This window comes from Sinocyclocheilus grahami, unplaced genomic scaffold (assembly GCF_001515645.1).
Source record: "Sinocyclocheilus grahami isolate Dianchi unplaced genomic scaffold, SAMN03320097.WGS_v1.1 scaffold479.1, whole genome shotgun sequence".
Lineage (NCBI taxonomy): Eukaryota > Metazoa > Chordata > Actinopteri > Cypriniformes > Cyprinidae > Sinocyclocheilus > Sinocyclocheilus grahami.
Window position 1 is genome coordinate 392,619 of NW_015505658.1, and position 16,016 is coordinate 408,634.

General features: G+C 38.6%; 1 protein-coding gene across 1 annotated transcript in view; it reads left to right on the forward strand.

The window, feature by feature from the left end:
* The window catches only part of babam2 (BRISC and BRCA1 A complex member 2), an 89,509-nt gene that overhangs the window by 32,783 nt on the left and 40,710 nt on the right, over positions 1–16,016 (forward strand). The window contains exons 5-6 of the mRNA XM_016236045.1: positions 3,473–3,667; positions 8,365–8,439. Of these exons, the coding sequence (XP_016091531.1) occupies positions 3,473–3,667; positions 8,365–8,439 (270 nt within the window). The remainder of the gene's footprint in view (positions 1–3,472; positions 3,668–8,364; positions 8,440–16,016) is intronic.

Sequence of the window (16,016 nt, forward strand, 5' to 3'; positions counted from 1 at the left end):
CAGTGACATGAATTTTGAAATTGAATATAGCCTACTGAATGGTATTCATTGAAATTTGGATTAGTTTAAGGGTGCTTTCACACTTGGTTCGCTTGCTGGCCTGGGGATTGCTCCCCCTTCCCCTGCCCCCTCTGGACTGCGTTCATATTATTTTATTTGGGTCTGAACCACGGTTCGTTTGCATCATCAAGCCAGCAGCTGTTGCCAGTGCTTATGCTCAGAAGGCGGGGCTTTGTTCGATAGAGCGACCATATTGAGTGTTGCATTTTTCCCCATTCAAAACTATACGAGTGACACTTTTCTTGGGTATTCTATAGTCTTTGGTGAAACATACACACAAACACACATTTTTTATCAAATAATACGTCATTAATAGCGGTTCAATTCCGCGATTTGGTACAATTGTGTTCATATCAGCTGTGAACCGTTCCGGAGTTCTTTTTAAGCAGACTCGGGTACGGTTCGCGAGTGCGCACCCGAGTTTGGAAGACAGCGTTCACATCATCCAAACGAACCGAACTCTGACATCAATCGAACCCGGGTGCGCACCAAAAGTGCTAGTGTGAAAGCTCCCTAACAAATGTAGGCATCCTATACCAGAATTAACCTACATAGATGAATATTGGCTAAATAGCCCGTTGGTTGATTAACGTTATTCATAGGTGACGCCAGCAGAAAAGGAATTTTTGGAAAGTATTTTTTTTTTCTTATTTTGTAATGATTGGATATTTTAGTTTAGTTTAGTTTAGTTGGCTAGTTTTAGTTAGTTAGTTAGCTAGTTTTAGAGGGCTGTGCAACAAGGACAGAACATAACTAAAGGAGCAGGAACTAGGAATATCATGAGCTGGATTCAAGCTGATGTTGCCTTTTTGTGAACCAGTGTATCAGAGCATGTGTGCTAACTACTTTGGCTCCAACCAGTTTACCATTACTGAAAAAAAAGTTTGACAGTTTCAGGAAAGCTTTAAAAAAACACATATTTAAATATTTAGGTTCCAGAACTGATTGCCCTGCAAACACTCTTTCCCTGATCATCATTCCTGGTCACGGGTGAAGAGCTCATCTCTTATCTTTCCTTTTCCATTTTTCCCCTCTTTTCCATCAACTACGAAAAGACGCTTTGATTTGATCCAAGAAATGTAACAAGCTCAGCTGTATGCTGTGGGCTGTGCTGTTAATAAGTTGTGTAATGTGTGCCTCAGTGGACAGACGGCGTGCTCTGTCCCCTCTCTTCTCTTCTGCTCGTATGTGACTCAATCAGGCTTGTAGATGGAATGATTCATGGGAGCGATGAAAATCAAGCCGAAATTGCATTGCCATCATTTAAAAATCCAAGACAGCGTGTGACAAACTCATTGTAACACAGCCTGTGTTTGTTTGTGCCTTGCAATGACAGGAATGCTTATTTGTTTGTCTTATTCTTAACCCTTGACAAGGAGCCGAGAGCCAGAGATGTTCTTTAAGTGTGATACATGTAATGTTTATTTACTTGCTTGCAAAAATGTAGATTCTGCATTTTATTTTCAGTCAGTGTCACTAAAATTTAATTTCAACTTGCGTACGTATCACGCATCAACGAGCAATTGGGCCTCGGAGACAGAACTGGCTGTTGGGTGGAATTAGGCCAGTGAAAAGAATGGTGGAACACTTCGTGAAAAGGTGGCAATTTGGTTTTTGCCCCCTCGCTCTGAATTTGCATACCTGTGCACTGCTCCAGTCAGGGAAACTCATGCAAATTGGGATCACCTATGCAAATGAGGTCAGCCTGTAGGAGGAGAGGAGGAAAGGCAAGTAGACCGTGTTGGCATGCAGGCCTTTTCCCGCTCACGCAGCCCGCAAGAACACGGCAATGCAAACTCTGTGATGGGCATACACCCACTCAACTCACTTCTTTCCCTAATAGCAGTGTGTTTGCAGTAAGAGAGACTGGAAATAGCCTGTGCTCGGTTGCCGTCTGAACCTTTTCAAAAATCTAGCTTTCTTACCAAACCATTGTTCCCTGCATGCATTAAACATATGGCACAGACTCAAGGTCTTGTACTGTCTTATCTGAGAACTGTGCGAGAACAGTGTTTCCTCTTTTTCAGTGGCTTAATTTCCCATGCTTTGTGGCACATTGCCTTAGCAAAAAATGGAGCTGGAATTTATCGTCTTTTGGCTTCTAGACTTGGGATATGTAGAGTTAGGGGATGAAAGTGTCCCCGCCGGTGCAGGATATCCTGTGGTGTTACCATTTGCCTCAAGATGGTTGAGAAGGGGGAGTGCAAAGGCGCGGAAACCACCACATCAATTTGACATTTTGACAATAAAGGGTGATAAGGCCCCAGTTCAGCACTTTAGAAACTGCCACCTGCCTTTAATTGCATCAATCCTTTTGTTTTATCCTTATCTCTAAAAGTCTCTGAAGTTTTTATGCAGTCTAAGCTCTGTATTTAATGTGTGTTCCATATGAAACACTCTTGCATCATATCTGGCTCAAAATTAATCATTCAAAGAGGATTTTTGATAACCTGATGATTCAAAAACTTTTTTTTAAGGTTCTAGCAATATGTTGTACTCTGAGACTTTTTATTGTTATAGGCCAAAAGCATGGCACATGTATTCAGGTTATTTCCCTCAAAAGTTTGAATACTACTTGTTTGAAGTCGCCATGAAATCAAAACTGACAGTTCTTATTTTTTATGGAATTTTACAATGTTTATTATAAATTATTTATCCGTGTACATCATTATTAAAACAACAACAACAAAAAAGTTTCCTAAGTGTTTTATAAAAAAAATATGAAATGCCACCTAACTTTGTTTTTGCTGGCCCTGCCATCAAGTGGTCTCAACCAATGACATGGGATGGGGCAGGGCTATTACTTTGAACCATGGCAGATGGGGAATTTTTAGTAAACCTCTTTGTTTCAAAACAGTCTTTATTTCTGTTTTGTGGCACAGAAAACTCATACTTTACCTTTAAAGTCATCATGAATTCAAATTGACCATATTTGCATTCGTAATACACATTCCTGTTCCTCTGAAATGACTTTCCTATTCAACTGATGTTACCAAGACCACTTAAGTTTCAACCAATGGGTGCTGACAGTGAATGTTTGCATTCAAGTTTAGGTCCATTCAGATATTGAATGACTACTTCTTTACAATCAATTCCTGATGGATAAAAACAATTACCCTACCATACATTTTTCTTTTAAATAACCTTAATGAGACTCTGAAATATATATTATGTTACAGGAATAAAAAGTTCTGAATGTATTTTGATGGTAACTTTAACCTTTCAAGCTATTAATTTTCATGCAATATGGGCGTTTTTTATTTATTTATTTTAATATTTTTGCTTCACGAAATAAAAAAAACTGGGCTAAAAAGTACTAGATGTTTCTGTTTTCCCAACTGACTTTTTTTCTTATTTTTTTGTGATAAAATGCTGACTCCCACTCTCTTTCTCTCTCTCTCTCCTCCGGCAGCACTTGGCGTCATGGGATGCGGGTAAACCGGAGTGTCTCCTGCAGCTGGTGAAAGAGCTGTTGCAGCAGTACCATCAGTACCAGTGCCAGCGGCTTCGTGACAGCTCCCGCCTGCTCTTCGAATATGACAGCCTGCTGGAAGACCCCAACTATGGGCGCAGTATGGAGATCTACGCTGGCCTCAAGAACAGCTGGGTACCAGTGCTGCTTCACCTTATACTTCCATTAACATAACAGTCAAATGTTTCCATTCAGTGAGATTTTGATAAACACTTATCGATTTATGCATGCATCCATTCTCCAAACCACTTGTCCTATGTAGGGTCAAGGGGATGCTGGGGCCTATCCCTGTGTCTCAGACCAAAAGCAGTGAATCATCCTGGATGGATAGAATAAAGTATTCAATTCACTAAATTATCAAAAAAAATAGACTTTAGATGATTATTTAATATATAAAACATCACACCGCCTACTTTTACTAAAGCATATATTTGGAGCACTGGATCACTTAACTCCAGTAAACTGACCTTCTCTTAATGAAATTTCATGAACTAATTGACTGAAGTGGTAAGTCCACCTTTGTAATTCTCTAATCACCAGTACTGATTTGTTATTTAGCTGACACTTTTACACAGGGCTACTGGGAGTTACTTGAATTAGGTGTTTTATTCACGGTAACTGCGCATTGGTAACTGCTGATGGTTCATCCCATTTGGGGTTTGAACCAACAACTTTATGTACAGTCATGGCCAAAAATATCGGCACCCTTGGTAAATATGATCAAAGAAGGCTGTGAAAATTAATCTGCCTTGTTAATCCTTTTGATCTTTTATTAAAAAAATTAACAAAAATCGAACCTTTCAGTGGATAATAAGAATTTAAAATGGGGGGAAATATCATTATGAAATAAATGTTTTTCTCAAATACACGTTGGACACAATTATTGGCACCCCTAGAAATTCTTATGAGTAAAATATCTCTGAAGTATATTGCCGTTCATATTCACAATTTTGAGCACTCCAGGGTGATTATGAACATGAAATTATCCAGCCATGGCTTCCTGTTTCACAGAAATATAAATAGGAGGGAAAACAAAGCCCAAATTCCCTTAATCATCCATCACAATGAGAAAAACCAAAGAATATATTGCTGATGTGCAGCAAAAGATAATTGAGCTTCACAAATTAGTGAAGTGGCTTTAAGAAAAGAGCTAGAGCAGTGAAAATTCCCGTTTCCACCATCAGGGCAATAATTAAGAATTTCCAATCAACAGAAAATGTTACGAAACTGCTACAAAACGATTTCTTTTTTGCAATATTGTCATGATGGGAAAATATTTATTAGATATCATTATGAATTTAAAGCCTTAGTGATGTAAGAAACACTGGGTTCTATATTAATATTAACATATACTTGTACATAAATAAAAATCTAAACATTAACATACAATCATGGTCAAAAATATCGGCACCCTTGGTAAATATGATCAAAGAAGGCTGTGAAAATAAATCTGCATTGTTAATCATTTTGATCTTTTATTTAAAAAAAAAAAATCACAAATATCTAACCTTTCATTGAACTAAAACAATTGAAAATGGGGGAAAATCTCATTATGAAATGAATGTTTTTCTCAAATATACGTTGGACACAATTATTGGCACCCTTAGAAATTCTTATGAGTAAAATATCTATGAATTATATTCCCATTCATATTTACAATTTTGAGCATATCAGGGTGATTATGAACATGAAATTATCCAGCCATGGCTTCCTGTTTCACAGAAATATAAATAGGAGGGAAAACAAAGCCCAAATTCCCTTAATCATCCATCACAATGAGAAAAACCAAAGAATATATTTCTGATGTGCAGCAAAAGATAATTGAGCTTCACAAATTAGTGAAGTGGCTTTAAGAAAAGAGCTAGAGCAGTGAAAATTCCCATTTCCACCATCAGGGCAATAATTAAGAATTTCCAATCAACAGAAAATGTTACAAATCTGCCTGGAAGAGGACGAGAGGACGTGTCGTCCTAATGCATGGTGAGAAGGAGAGTTTGAGTGGCTAAAGACTCTCCAAGGACCACAGCTGGAGAATTGCAGAAAATAGTTGAGTCTCGGGGTCAGAAATCCTTTAAAAAAATTGTCAAACAGCATCTACTTCACCACGTTGTTTGGGAGGGTTTCAAGAAAAATTCTCCTAGCTCATCCAAAAACAAACTCCAGCATATTCAGTTATCAGACACGACTAGAACTTCAAATGGGACTGGCTTCTATGGCCAGATGAAACTAAAAAAATGATGGGTTTGGTGAACACGGGGATAAAAAGTACCCCATGTGTACAATGAAATATACTGCTGTATTTTTGATGTTGTGGGCCTATATTTCTGCTGGAGGTCCTGGACATCTTGTTCAGATGCATGGCACCATGGATTCTATCAAATACCAACAGATTAAAAATCAATAAGTGACTGACTCTGTATAGAAATCTTATAATGGACCATGTTTGGATCTTCCAACCGTACAATAATCCAAACACAAACCTCAAAAACAACACAAAAATGGGTCACTGAGCACAAAACTAAGCTTCTGCTATGGCCATTCCAGTCCTCTGACCTGAACCCTATAGAAAATGAGTGTGGTAAACTGAAGAGAAGAAGCACCAACATGGAGCTGGGAATCTAAAGGGTCTGGAGTGATTCTGGAGGAAGGAATTGTCTCTGATCTCTTGTCAGGTGTTCTCTAACCTCATCAGGCATTATAGGAGAAAATTTAGAGCTGTTAAACTGGCAAATGGAGGTTTCAAAAAGTATTGAATAAAAGGGTGCCATTAATTGTGGCCAATGAGAATTAGAGAAAAACATTTATTTCATAATGATATTTCCCCCCATTTTAAATTCTTATTATCCAATGAAAGGTTAGATTTTTTTAAAAATAAAAGATCAAAAGGATTAACAATGCCCACACACAGGCCAGTGGGTTCTCGATAAAGTGCAAATCGAATTGCACAACCGGTCAAAAACGAACAAACACTCCCTCACAAATGGGCACACAGGGGGTTCCGTAATATGGTCGTGTTTTTGGGAAGAGTGTAGTGTGTTGGGCTGTGGGCGTGAGTATGTTGCTTCATGGGCTTCGATCTTTAAAGGGATGTGGTGAACTGTGGTCTGTGGGATAACAGACTGTGATTAGGAAATGTTTGAGTAATCTTAAAATGATGTAACCCAAGTTATGTATATGATATGAATGTAAACAAGGAGTCATACCGCGAATTATACTTAAAAGTGAATATGACCATGGCCTACGTACTCTAGAGGACATTTGAAGAGAATTTGAAGTGAACACTCTGGGAGCACAGCATTGCACTGTCACATGTGTTGCTAAATATGTACTTCACTTCCATTTTAAATTGAATCAAAATTATACCTTTACAGTAGTGACATGGCAAATGCATCAGTACATTGAGGGTACCGACCCAACCATCCCTAAATACGCACACCACCTCAAAAGGGACATACAATACAATGTTAAAAATATGAGTTCCTTTAATGTCGTTCCTTTAACAGAAATATAGTTAAAGGATTTGTGTGACAAACAGACTAATTTAAGCCTTGATTCACTGAAAAACATGATATCTACCCTAGGTCTCGTTGCCACAGAAGTAGTGATTTCTGATTTGTAAATGAATCATTTGCAATGACAGCAGTCAAGTCATGATACATTTATTTATAAAGCACCTTATACAATGCAGATTATTTTAAAAAAGCTTCATAGTAATACACTGGAAAACTACAGTTATTGTTGCAAAATTAATAAATTATTAAACAAATTAAATTTCAGCAGTAAAGCAGCTCTGCAAAATACAGTAGTGTTATTTTTCAGCTCAGTTTAGTTCAGTGTTGATTCAATTTAGTTATTAACAGTTGAAAGTTCATCATTTATGAAACAAAATCATTTTCAGCTGTGAAGTACATTGTGTGACTCAGATTTGTTTTTTGTTTTTTTTAATTAAATGTAAATGTAAACGATTCTTTCACAAATAGAACTAATTTGGTTCTTCTCACTTACTGATCCGGTAGTTGCCTTTAACAGCTGGTGGTGGAGTTGCAGATTATCAGCGAATAATGACTTGAGTTTTGAATCTTATGACTCCCAGTTGATCAAAAAGTTGAATCTGAATCCGAATATCCAGATTTGGCAATCCCATATTTTGCTATCCTGAATCAAACAATCCATTTTACTTTTGTGCGAAGTTTTCGTAGCAAGATTGGATTGGATCACCTTGATCCAGATCTTTTCAGATTACCAAATCCAGATTACCAATGCTCTAAATAAGCCTACAATTCACAATGTAGCCTACAAGCTTTATGAATAGTCTGTAGGCTATTGGGTGACTTTGTGTTTTTATTTGAATTGTTGGGAACTACTTTTGACTGATTCATCTGTGAAGATTCTGACTTTGTAATATATATTCCTCGTAATAGGAAAGTCTGTTGTATGTCTTACATCCATCGATCCATTTTCCAAACCGCTTGTCCTGTGTAGGATTTCACAGATGCTGGAGCCTATGATCTCAGACACATTGCTGGTCCATTGTAGGACTGACAGACTAACAGTGTATTTAATGTGGCTTTTGCTGCTTTTATTAAGCTTGAAAGCCTCTGTCCCATTTCATTTTAATTTGATGGAAAAGAGCGATCAGGGAGATTCTTTAGAATTGCTGATCTTTTGTGTTCCATGGCAGAAATAAAGTCAGGTGGGTTTGGTACAACATGAGAATGAGAAACAATGACAGAATTATTCCTTTAACGAGTAGGTTACTGTGTGAGGAATGTTACAGAATGTGTGTGCGTGTGTGTTCACTGTTTGATGGCGTGTTTTTTTTTTCCTTCTAGACGGGGGAGTTTTCTGCTCGATTCCTTCTCAAACTCCCTGTGGATTTTAGCAACATTCCCATCTATCTTCTCAAAGTAAGACACATACATAAATACACACACTCAAGAAGATTATAAACCCCCATATCTCTGATTTGTTCGGAGAAAGGATGTTTTTTTTGTTTATCAGTGCATGAAAATGTCTCCACAAAACGTTACATGTAAAAGTGCATGTAAGAATAGGCCGCTCTTGTGCGAGTGTTCATTTCACTGCTCTTATTTGTGCGTGTGTGTAGGCTGCGAGTTGACTAATCAGCAGCCTGTCACTCCCAATCAACTCTGAGCTGTGTTGTGTCTGCAGGCCCTCTCTCTCGCCTCTCCTTCCAGTCACCCTGTGTCGTGCGCTCCCTTCCTTTTTTTCTTTTCTATTTCCCCATCTTTGCCGCACCACCGTGTGTATGTTTGTGCCCATGTGTGCGTGAGAGGGCGTGTACGGCCTCGGGAGGCCCTTGCTCTATGGCCTTTTCCAGTCGGAGCCATGTTTGTCCTCCCCAAGAGAGCCGAAATGATGGTAAACATACGGAAAATAGCAACCATCATCAGCATCACCATCTCAGCGTTCAGTCCCTCAGCAGTACACTACACGCATGCATTGACATGTACAGTTCACTCCCAGTGGACCATAATGCACTGAAACTCACTTTAGCCACAGGTTAGTGGCCGTCTATAAGGTCACCACTGTGGGGGTCATTATTCCCAGCTAATTTGTCATGAATCTTGACATATCAAGACCCTGATAGATGTTATTATATTTCATTATATGATTGTAGGGCTTCTTCTTATTCAAAGGAGTGGTGTATGTATGGTTAAAGCTGCTCTGTATTATTTCTCACTGCAAGCTGCACAAAACAAAACTGCAAAAATATGTCAGGCCTCTCAAACTGATTTCAGTTACATTTGGTTTCCAGTTTTCTGTGAAACTGTTGCCTTGATATCAGCAGGTTCAAGCATGTTACAGTTTTATTTTGTCATCAGTGCCTTGGTTTAAGCTGCATGTCTTCTGCTGAGATTTTTTTTTCTAGTACAACAGTTTTTGTCATCATTTGCCATAGATGGCTTCATTCACAAACCGTTTTCCACAGAAACAACTGACGACCAGATTTAGCTATGTAAGAGGTGCTTGTGAAAGGCCAGTGGAATGTCTGCCTCTGTACAATGGAAAAGCTCTGTAAATTAGCACCTAAATCTGCTTGGTTGGCTTTGTAAAGTAAAAGTAGCCAGAAAAGGTCAAAGGGATTCACTGGACAATTTACAGTTGAAAAACAAATCCGTATGTCAAAAAACGCTGCTTCCTGAGTGAAGAATTATTTAGAATTATTTGTCAGATTTGGTATACTGGGGCTTGTTTAAGATAAGGCACATTATGTACATGTGAATGAATGCTTAATGTCTGATAAAGAACTATGCTATACTTTAAGCGAAATCGAAGAATTAATAAGTGGGATGTCATTTTGACAAGTTCAAACTGCCGTTGGTCAATGAAGATTACTTCATAGGTATAGGTGTGCTTTGGGACTCCTTGTTTGACATGGGGAATCTTTTCAGGATAATTTCTTCACGCAGTCTGTTGAGGTCAGACAGTAAAGGCCAGGTACATGAACTGGAGTGCCAAAATACATATTGGGTCAAACATGTCCACATCTCTATGTCCAAATCACTTTTCTCATCACTGTCATTATTTTTGTGTGTTAGTTGTGTTTCTGAAAGGATAGCTTGCAGCACATAGTTAAATGCTCGCCTGTTCCTGCTTTGGAATGTTCACAAACAGTATACTATTGCTCAGCTATTTCAAACTTCTGTTTACCCTTAAGCAAAGAACAAACTATATCAGAAAGAGAGTATAGGAGGCCTTTAAGGTACTATTCTGATTACTAGAAATCTATTAATCAGAATTTTGAATATATATCCACTGCAATGATCTTGCATACTCTAATAAAACATTTGATTTGAACCATTGTCTGAAATTCCCATTGATCAAAGTTATAGTTGCCTGTTGGAAAAATACTTTAGTGTGTAGTCGCCGTAACAGTATATTTATTTATATCTGTGCATATCCAAATTAAGATAATTGCTACTAGAAGACTAAATAAGTTGTAGAATGTCAAGCTATCTGAGAAACTGGAGCCTGGAGGGCCAGTATGCTGCAGAGTTTAGCTCCAGTCATAATTAAACACACCTTTAACAGCAAATAAAGGTCTTCGGGATTGCTGGAATCTTGCAGGCAAGTGTGTTGGGGCAGGTTAAAGCTAAACACTACAAGACGTTGGCCCTCCAGGAGCAGGACACACCTGGCTCAACCGGTAAATGGGCCTTGGTGTATGTAAATGTGGTCCTTGGCTTTCACTTGACAGTACTAAGCTGAGAAGAGAATTGATTTAATTATAATATGACTGCGTCACACTATAAAGGTGGAGACACTTGCTGGCAATGGATAAAGGACAATGTAGTTAACTTTCCTGGTGTGGGGTTACCATCATTTTCTTTCTGTCGAGTACCTACCATTACATGAATTCTTAAAGGGGTCATATTATGCTTTTTCACTTTTTCAACTTTAGTTAGTCTGTAATGTTGCTGTTTGAGCATAAAAAAGATCTGCAAATTTACAAAGCTCAAAATTTACTTCAAAAGGAGATATTTTATTTAACAGAAATCAATTTTCAAAAACTGCAACGAACGACTCGTTTGGACTACAATGCATATTTTCTGGGATTTGTGATATCACAAATAGCGACGAATGGGACGAGACCTGGTTGAGCTGCACTACAGAAGGCAACGAGTGTTATCACTATGTTGAAGACACGCTAGCTTTCCCAAGGCAGACGAACTTAGAGTGGTTACAATCATCCGGGTTTAAATCGTGCTCAAATTGATTTGATTTTGACGCAATATTTACACTGAAGCTTGCAGGCAGCTATGGTAAGAGGCGTGATATTTCCCGACCAGGCGCCGAGTGCTGCCAATCACAACACACACTGGCCCAGGTAACCAATCACAGCACATTTTGTATTTCAGAAGGCGGGCCTTCATTTGATACAGGAACTATTCAAGCCGTTCATGCCAGACTGGGGAGAGAGGTGTTGTAATAATGAAAAATATGTGAAAAGGAATGTGTTTTTCGAACAATCTAGTATGAGAGCCTGTTCTAGTACACCCCCAAAACAAAATCAAGACTTTGTAAAAGAGCATAATAGGACCCCTTTAACCAAACATCACAGCCTTTTTAATCGCTCCTTTAACAAGTTGCTACTAGATGACATTTTGACTGTTTAAATCTTCATCAAATCTCGCATGACGTCCCCACCTCTCCAGGATTGCCTCGCAGACATCGGTAGGATTGGCGTCGTGTAGCATGATAGTTGCCTGGAGTGTGCCATCTCGCTGGTTTTATATTAGTAGCCTGGACATGTTTACCTTCCCAAATCCACTTGTGTCCCTCAGGGTATCGAGGGCTTGCCATGAGAGCAGTCTGCACTGGTTGCGAGAAATAGAGGACAATGGCAATGTTCTAGTGTAGCAATTCTACCAGGTATGAGTGGATTCTTTCCTGGGAAGGACAAAAAGGCTTGCTATTGCTGTCTTGTCTATCTTCTTTTGGATCGACTGTGGGAGCTCAAAGTAGGAGCCCTAACTCTTCTAAACAGGAATGCTCTGATTTCAATAAATTTCAAAATTCAAGCTCATTTTAGGCTTCAAAACAAAACAAGAGTCCATCAGTACAGACAGGTCAATCCAGTAGATTTGGACTGAGCACTGCTCACTGCTCTTTTGTTGCTCGGTTTAGCGTGGTACCCGTTCAGCTCTAAATGTCAGCTGTCCTAGTTTGCGCAGCCATCGGTGAAGCGAGCTGAGGCTCTGTGTTCGTGACAAGCCTGATCAGTCTCACTCCACTGGAGCCGTACGGGCCGCTAGCCGAGACCTGACTTCCTGTGCAGCGGGTGAGGAGGAGGATTGCTCCGTTGGCCCTCAGGGATACCACCGCCACTGCCGTTGATTATTTTAGACAACTCTGGCGAGTCACGTGCCAGGCCTACAAGTTACTTTTTGGCTGCTGTTGAATAAAGTCACTATAGTGGAATTAGTGATTGTTTTAATAAAAAATGAAAGGGAAAGAATTCAAGTGAGAGCTAAACACGGAGGTCTGTTTCTATCATGGTTTTAGTATCCCCAAGGGGTGCTTATTGGAAAGCATAAAAAACGGCAACATAGTACAACAAATCTTGTAATTACAACTTGTATGTTATGCTTACATTGTAAACATGTTTATTTTAAAATCAGGTTCAAAAACACTGTCTCCAGGCCTGTTCACACCAAGAGTGAAATGAAAAGCAAAACGAATCACTGACGACAGGCCTATTCACACCAGGAATAAAATGAAAAGGCACAACAAATCACAGATGACAGGTTTGTTCATGTCAAGAGTGAAACCAAAAAGCACTCTGCTTATTCACATGCAAAATATAACCCATCTGATACTACACCATGGGCGTAGGTTGACATTTGAGCTCGGGGTGGGTCAAACCGAGCCAGTCGATTTGGTCAGTCACACTTACTTACAATTTTTAGCTTTTCTGTAGCAAACCTACCAATTCACACTCAGTGTACCATATTTAAGTGATTTTACTATGAATACATAGATCAGCAGCAAGCATGTGAAGTTATCATGGCAACCAGATACTTTGCTAGGTCTGTTCTTGCCATGTTAAACACGGCACACTGAAAATAATGCAATATAAACGGGTTTGTCAACACGCTCTCAAAGTAGGCCTTTATTTAAGCAAATCAATGAATGAATTACCCAACTGCTTTAAAACAGACGACGTTTGGGCATCGTTCAAGTTAAACGCAGAATGGCATGCACACGTCTTTATTTTTAGTAAATCCCACTGAATACGATTAACAGTTCATATTCTAATATGTATGTTTGGGTTGGTTCTGTGTAAATAGCATTTGAAAGTAAATGATCCTGAGACAAGGTGATCATTTATGAGACTGTCCGGAGTCATCAACTATGGCATCCTTGCTTTATCACCAGAAGAATTTTGCTTTATATATTATTACATTGTTTCTTTACGCATTGTGAATTGGCTTATTGAATGCGCTGATTCTCTGCTGCTTTTTTCCAGTAAATCCGCTCTCTGTTGTATCTTCAGACTGCCACATTATATTCATCAGCCTCCCTGCCCTTCCTCATGCCACTTCAAATTAAGTAGTTGGCCAATTAGCTTTACTCTAATTATTTTCGGAGTACTTTTCCTTCTTGATTTAAGTGTGGTCTTAACATCAGTGTCGGCAGTCGCCAGGGTGCGTCCAGGGTGAAGCTGGCCCCGAGGTTTGTGCCTTTCTGCCCTTTTCCATTCCCCAGCCTCATTTATGCAGGAGACGTCCTCATTTTAATATTCTCTTCCCTTATTCCCTTATTCCCATTCTTTCATTCAATCCTTCAATGAGATCTTAAGACATGTCTGACAAACCTTTTGCATATAAAGTGCGTCGTGTTTTCCCTTTAAAATCAAAAAGACGAAAAATAATAAGAAATGTAACCTCATCATCATTAAACTCTTATCCAACAATTAATTTCAAGGCTGTCTGTGCCAATTAAAATCTTGATTATTATTTCAATTAACGCAAATAAAAAAATGGCAAGGGAAATGTTTTTCCCCTCTCTGTGATTTGTTTTTCTCTTTACCGTGGCACATGAACGGCATACAAGATCAAGATCATTAGGGTAGGAGTTAATAAACACTGTCATGCACATTTGTTCAACAGCCCTGGGCATGGTTTGATTTTAAACTGGGATAAGCATTGACCATATCCAAGAGAAATGGAAAGTGGATGTGAAACAGAAAGAAAGGAAAGAGACATTCGAAACATGATTGAATGCTTGCGGTTTAATGAATCGGTTTTAATAACAGTGCCATAGAAACCCCCTGCTGCATTAAGCGCACATGGGCACCAGTTGATGTCACATTCTTTGTCATAGGCACAAATTACCAAGATTGTTCTCTGTATGTTTAATATGTTGTCCTCATGGACCTTACAGAGTCTAATTTAAAAAATAAACCTGTATGTGAAGATTGTTTTGATATTATCATTTTGATCATAGCACCCTTCATTAAGACGACATTCAGAGTATAATTAACTGCCCAACAGTCGAGTTGCTTCAACCTGTCCGTTGGCCTTATGTACTTTCTTCCCTTGTCTACAAAAATATATGTCAGTTGTTTCATTTAATTATGTGCAGAGAATAACTGGCTAAATTAAGTAAATGAAGTCTTGCTGATTTTATGAAAGTCCAAAATGTTGTTGTTAGTTCAAAAAGAACATTGCGACATGATATGGGAAAACTTGGAACTGCTTCATATCTGTGCAGTTCAAAAACTTCAAATGTCTTTCAACCAGTCAAAATAATTTATTCCACCCTTCCATATTATTTTTGTCAGAATTTGTGTGTTAAAAAAAGGTATTACCTAAAAAGTGATATACCTTTAATGGCTTGGGGGAACTCGGAAATCATATCCAAATGTTTACTTGATCAACATCCCAATAATATACATGTTTTACTCCGCTTTTCTTTCAAGTTGCCAAATAATGCAGTATAGCTGCCAAATAATATTGTTTACGACTAGTCCTACACTCTTAAAAATAAAGGTGCTTCAAAAGGTTCTTCAAGCGATGCTATAGAAGAACCATTTGTGGTTCCACAAAGAACCATTCAGTCAAAGGTTCTTTAAAGAACCATCTCTTTCTTACCTTTTTATAATCTGAAGAACCTTATTTCACCACAAAGAACCTTTTGTGAAACAGAAAGGTTCTTCAGATGTTTAAGGTTCTTTATGGAACCATTTAGACAAAAAGGTTCTTCTATGGCATCATGAAGCACCTTTATTTTTAAGAGTGTAGAGAAGGAAAAACAAGCCAGAGAAAATATCTAGACATTACACTGTGCACCTGTGTGATCAAAGCAGATTCCTATATATGGGACACTGTACCCGTTTGAGACACTCCCTGTCTTTGTGCGTGACTGTAGAGCATTTCATTGCCAACACCAGTAGTCGTAATTTGCAGGCGGATTGAGCACTCCAACAGTAAACACTGACTCAAGCCCAAGGAATCTTAAGAGCTTTGAAGTAATTGCAGGTTCCTTCTGAAACTGTTTCTCCACCACTGCTCGGCCATCAGAAACCAGAGCTGCGCCACTGCAGACATCTGTAAGAGGGGAAATAAACTGCCGAACACCTCTCTACTGGATCTGTTTGTTCTGTGGTTTAAGATTCATTAGCTTTGTCTTTGGTTTTGTAGCATTCATTAGCTTTGTCTACTGTTATACAGCCAGTCATGTAGTATATGTGAATACTTTATCTATCTGATCTATCTTTATTTACATTTACATTTAGTCATTTAGCAGACACTTTTATCCAAAGCGACTTACAGATGAGGACAATAAAAGCAGTCAAAACTAGTAAAAGAGCAACAATATATATAAGTGCAAATGATAAGTCTCGGTTAGCCTAACACAGTACACGTAGCAAAGTGTATATATATATATATATATATATATATATATTATACACACACACACACACACACACACACAAAGAAAAACAAGTAGAAAA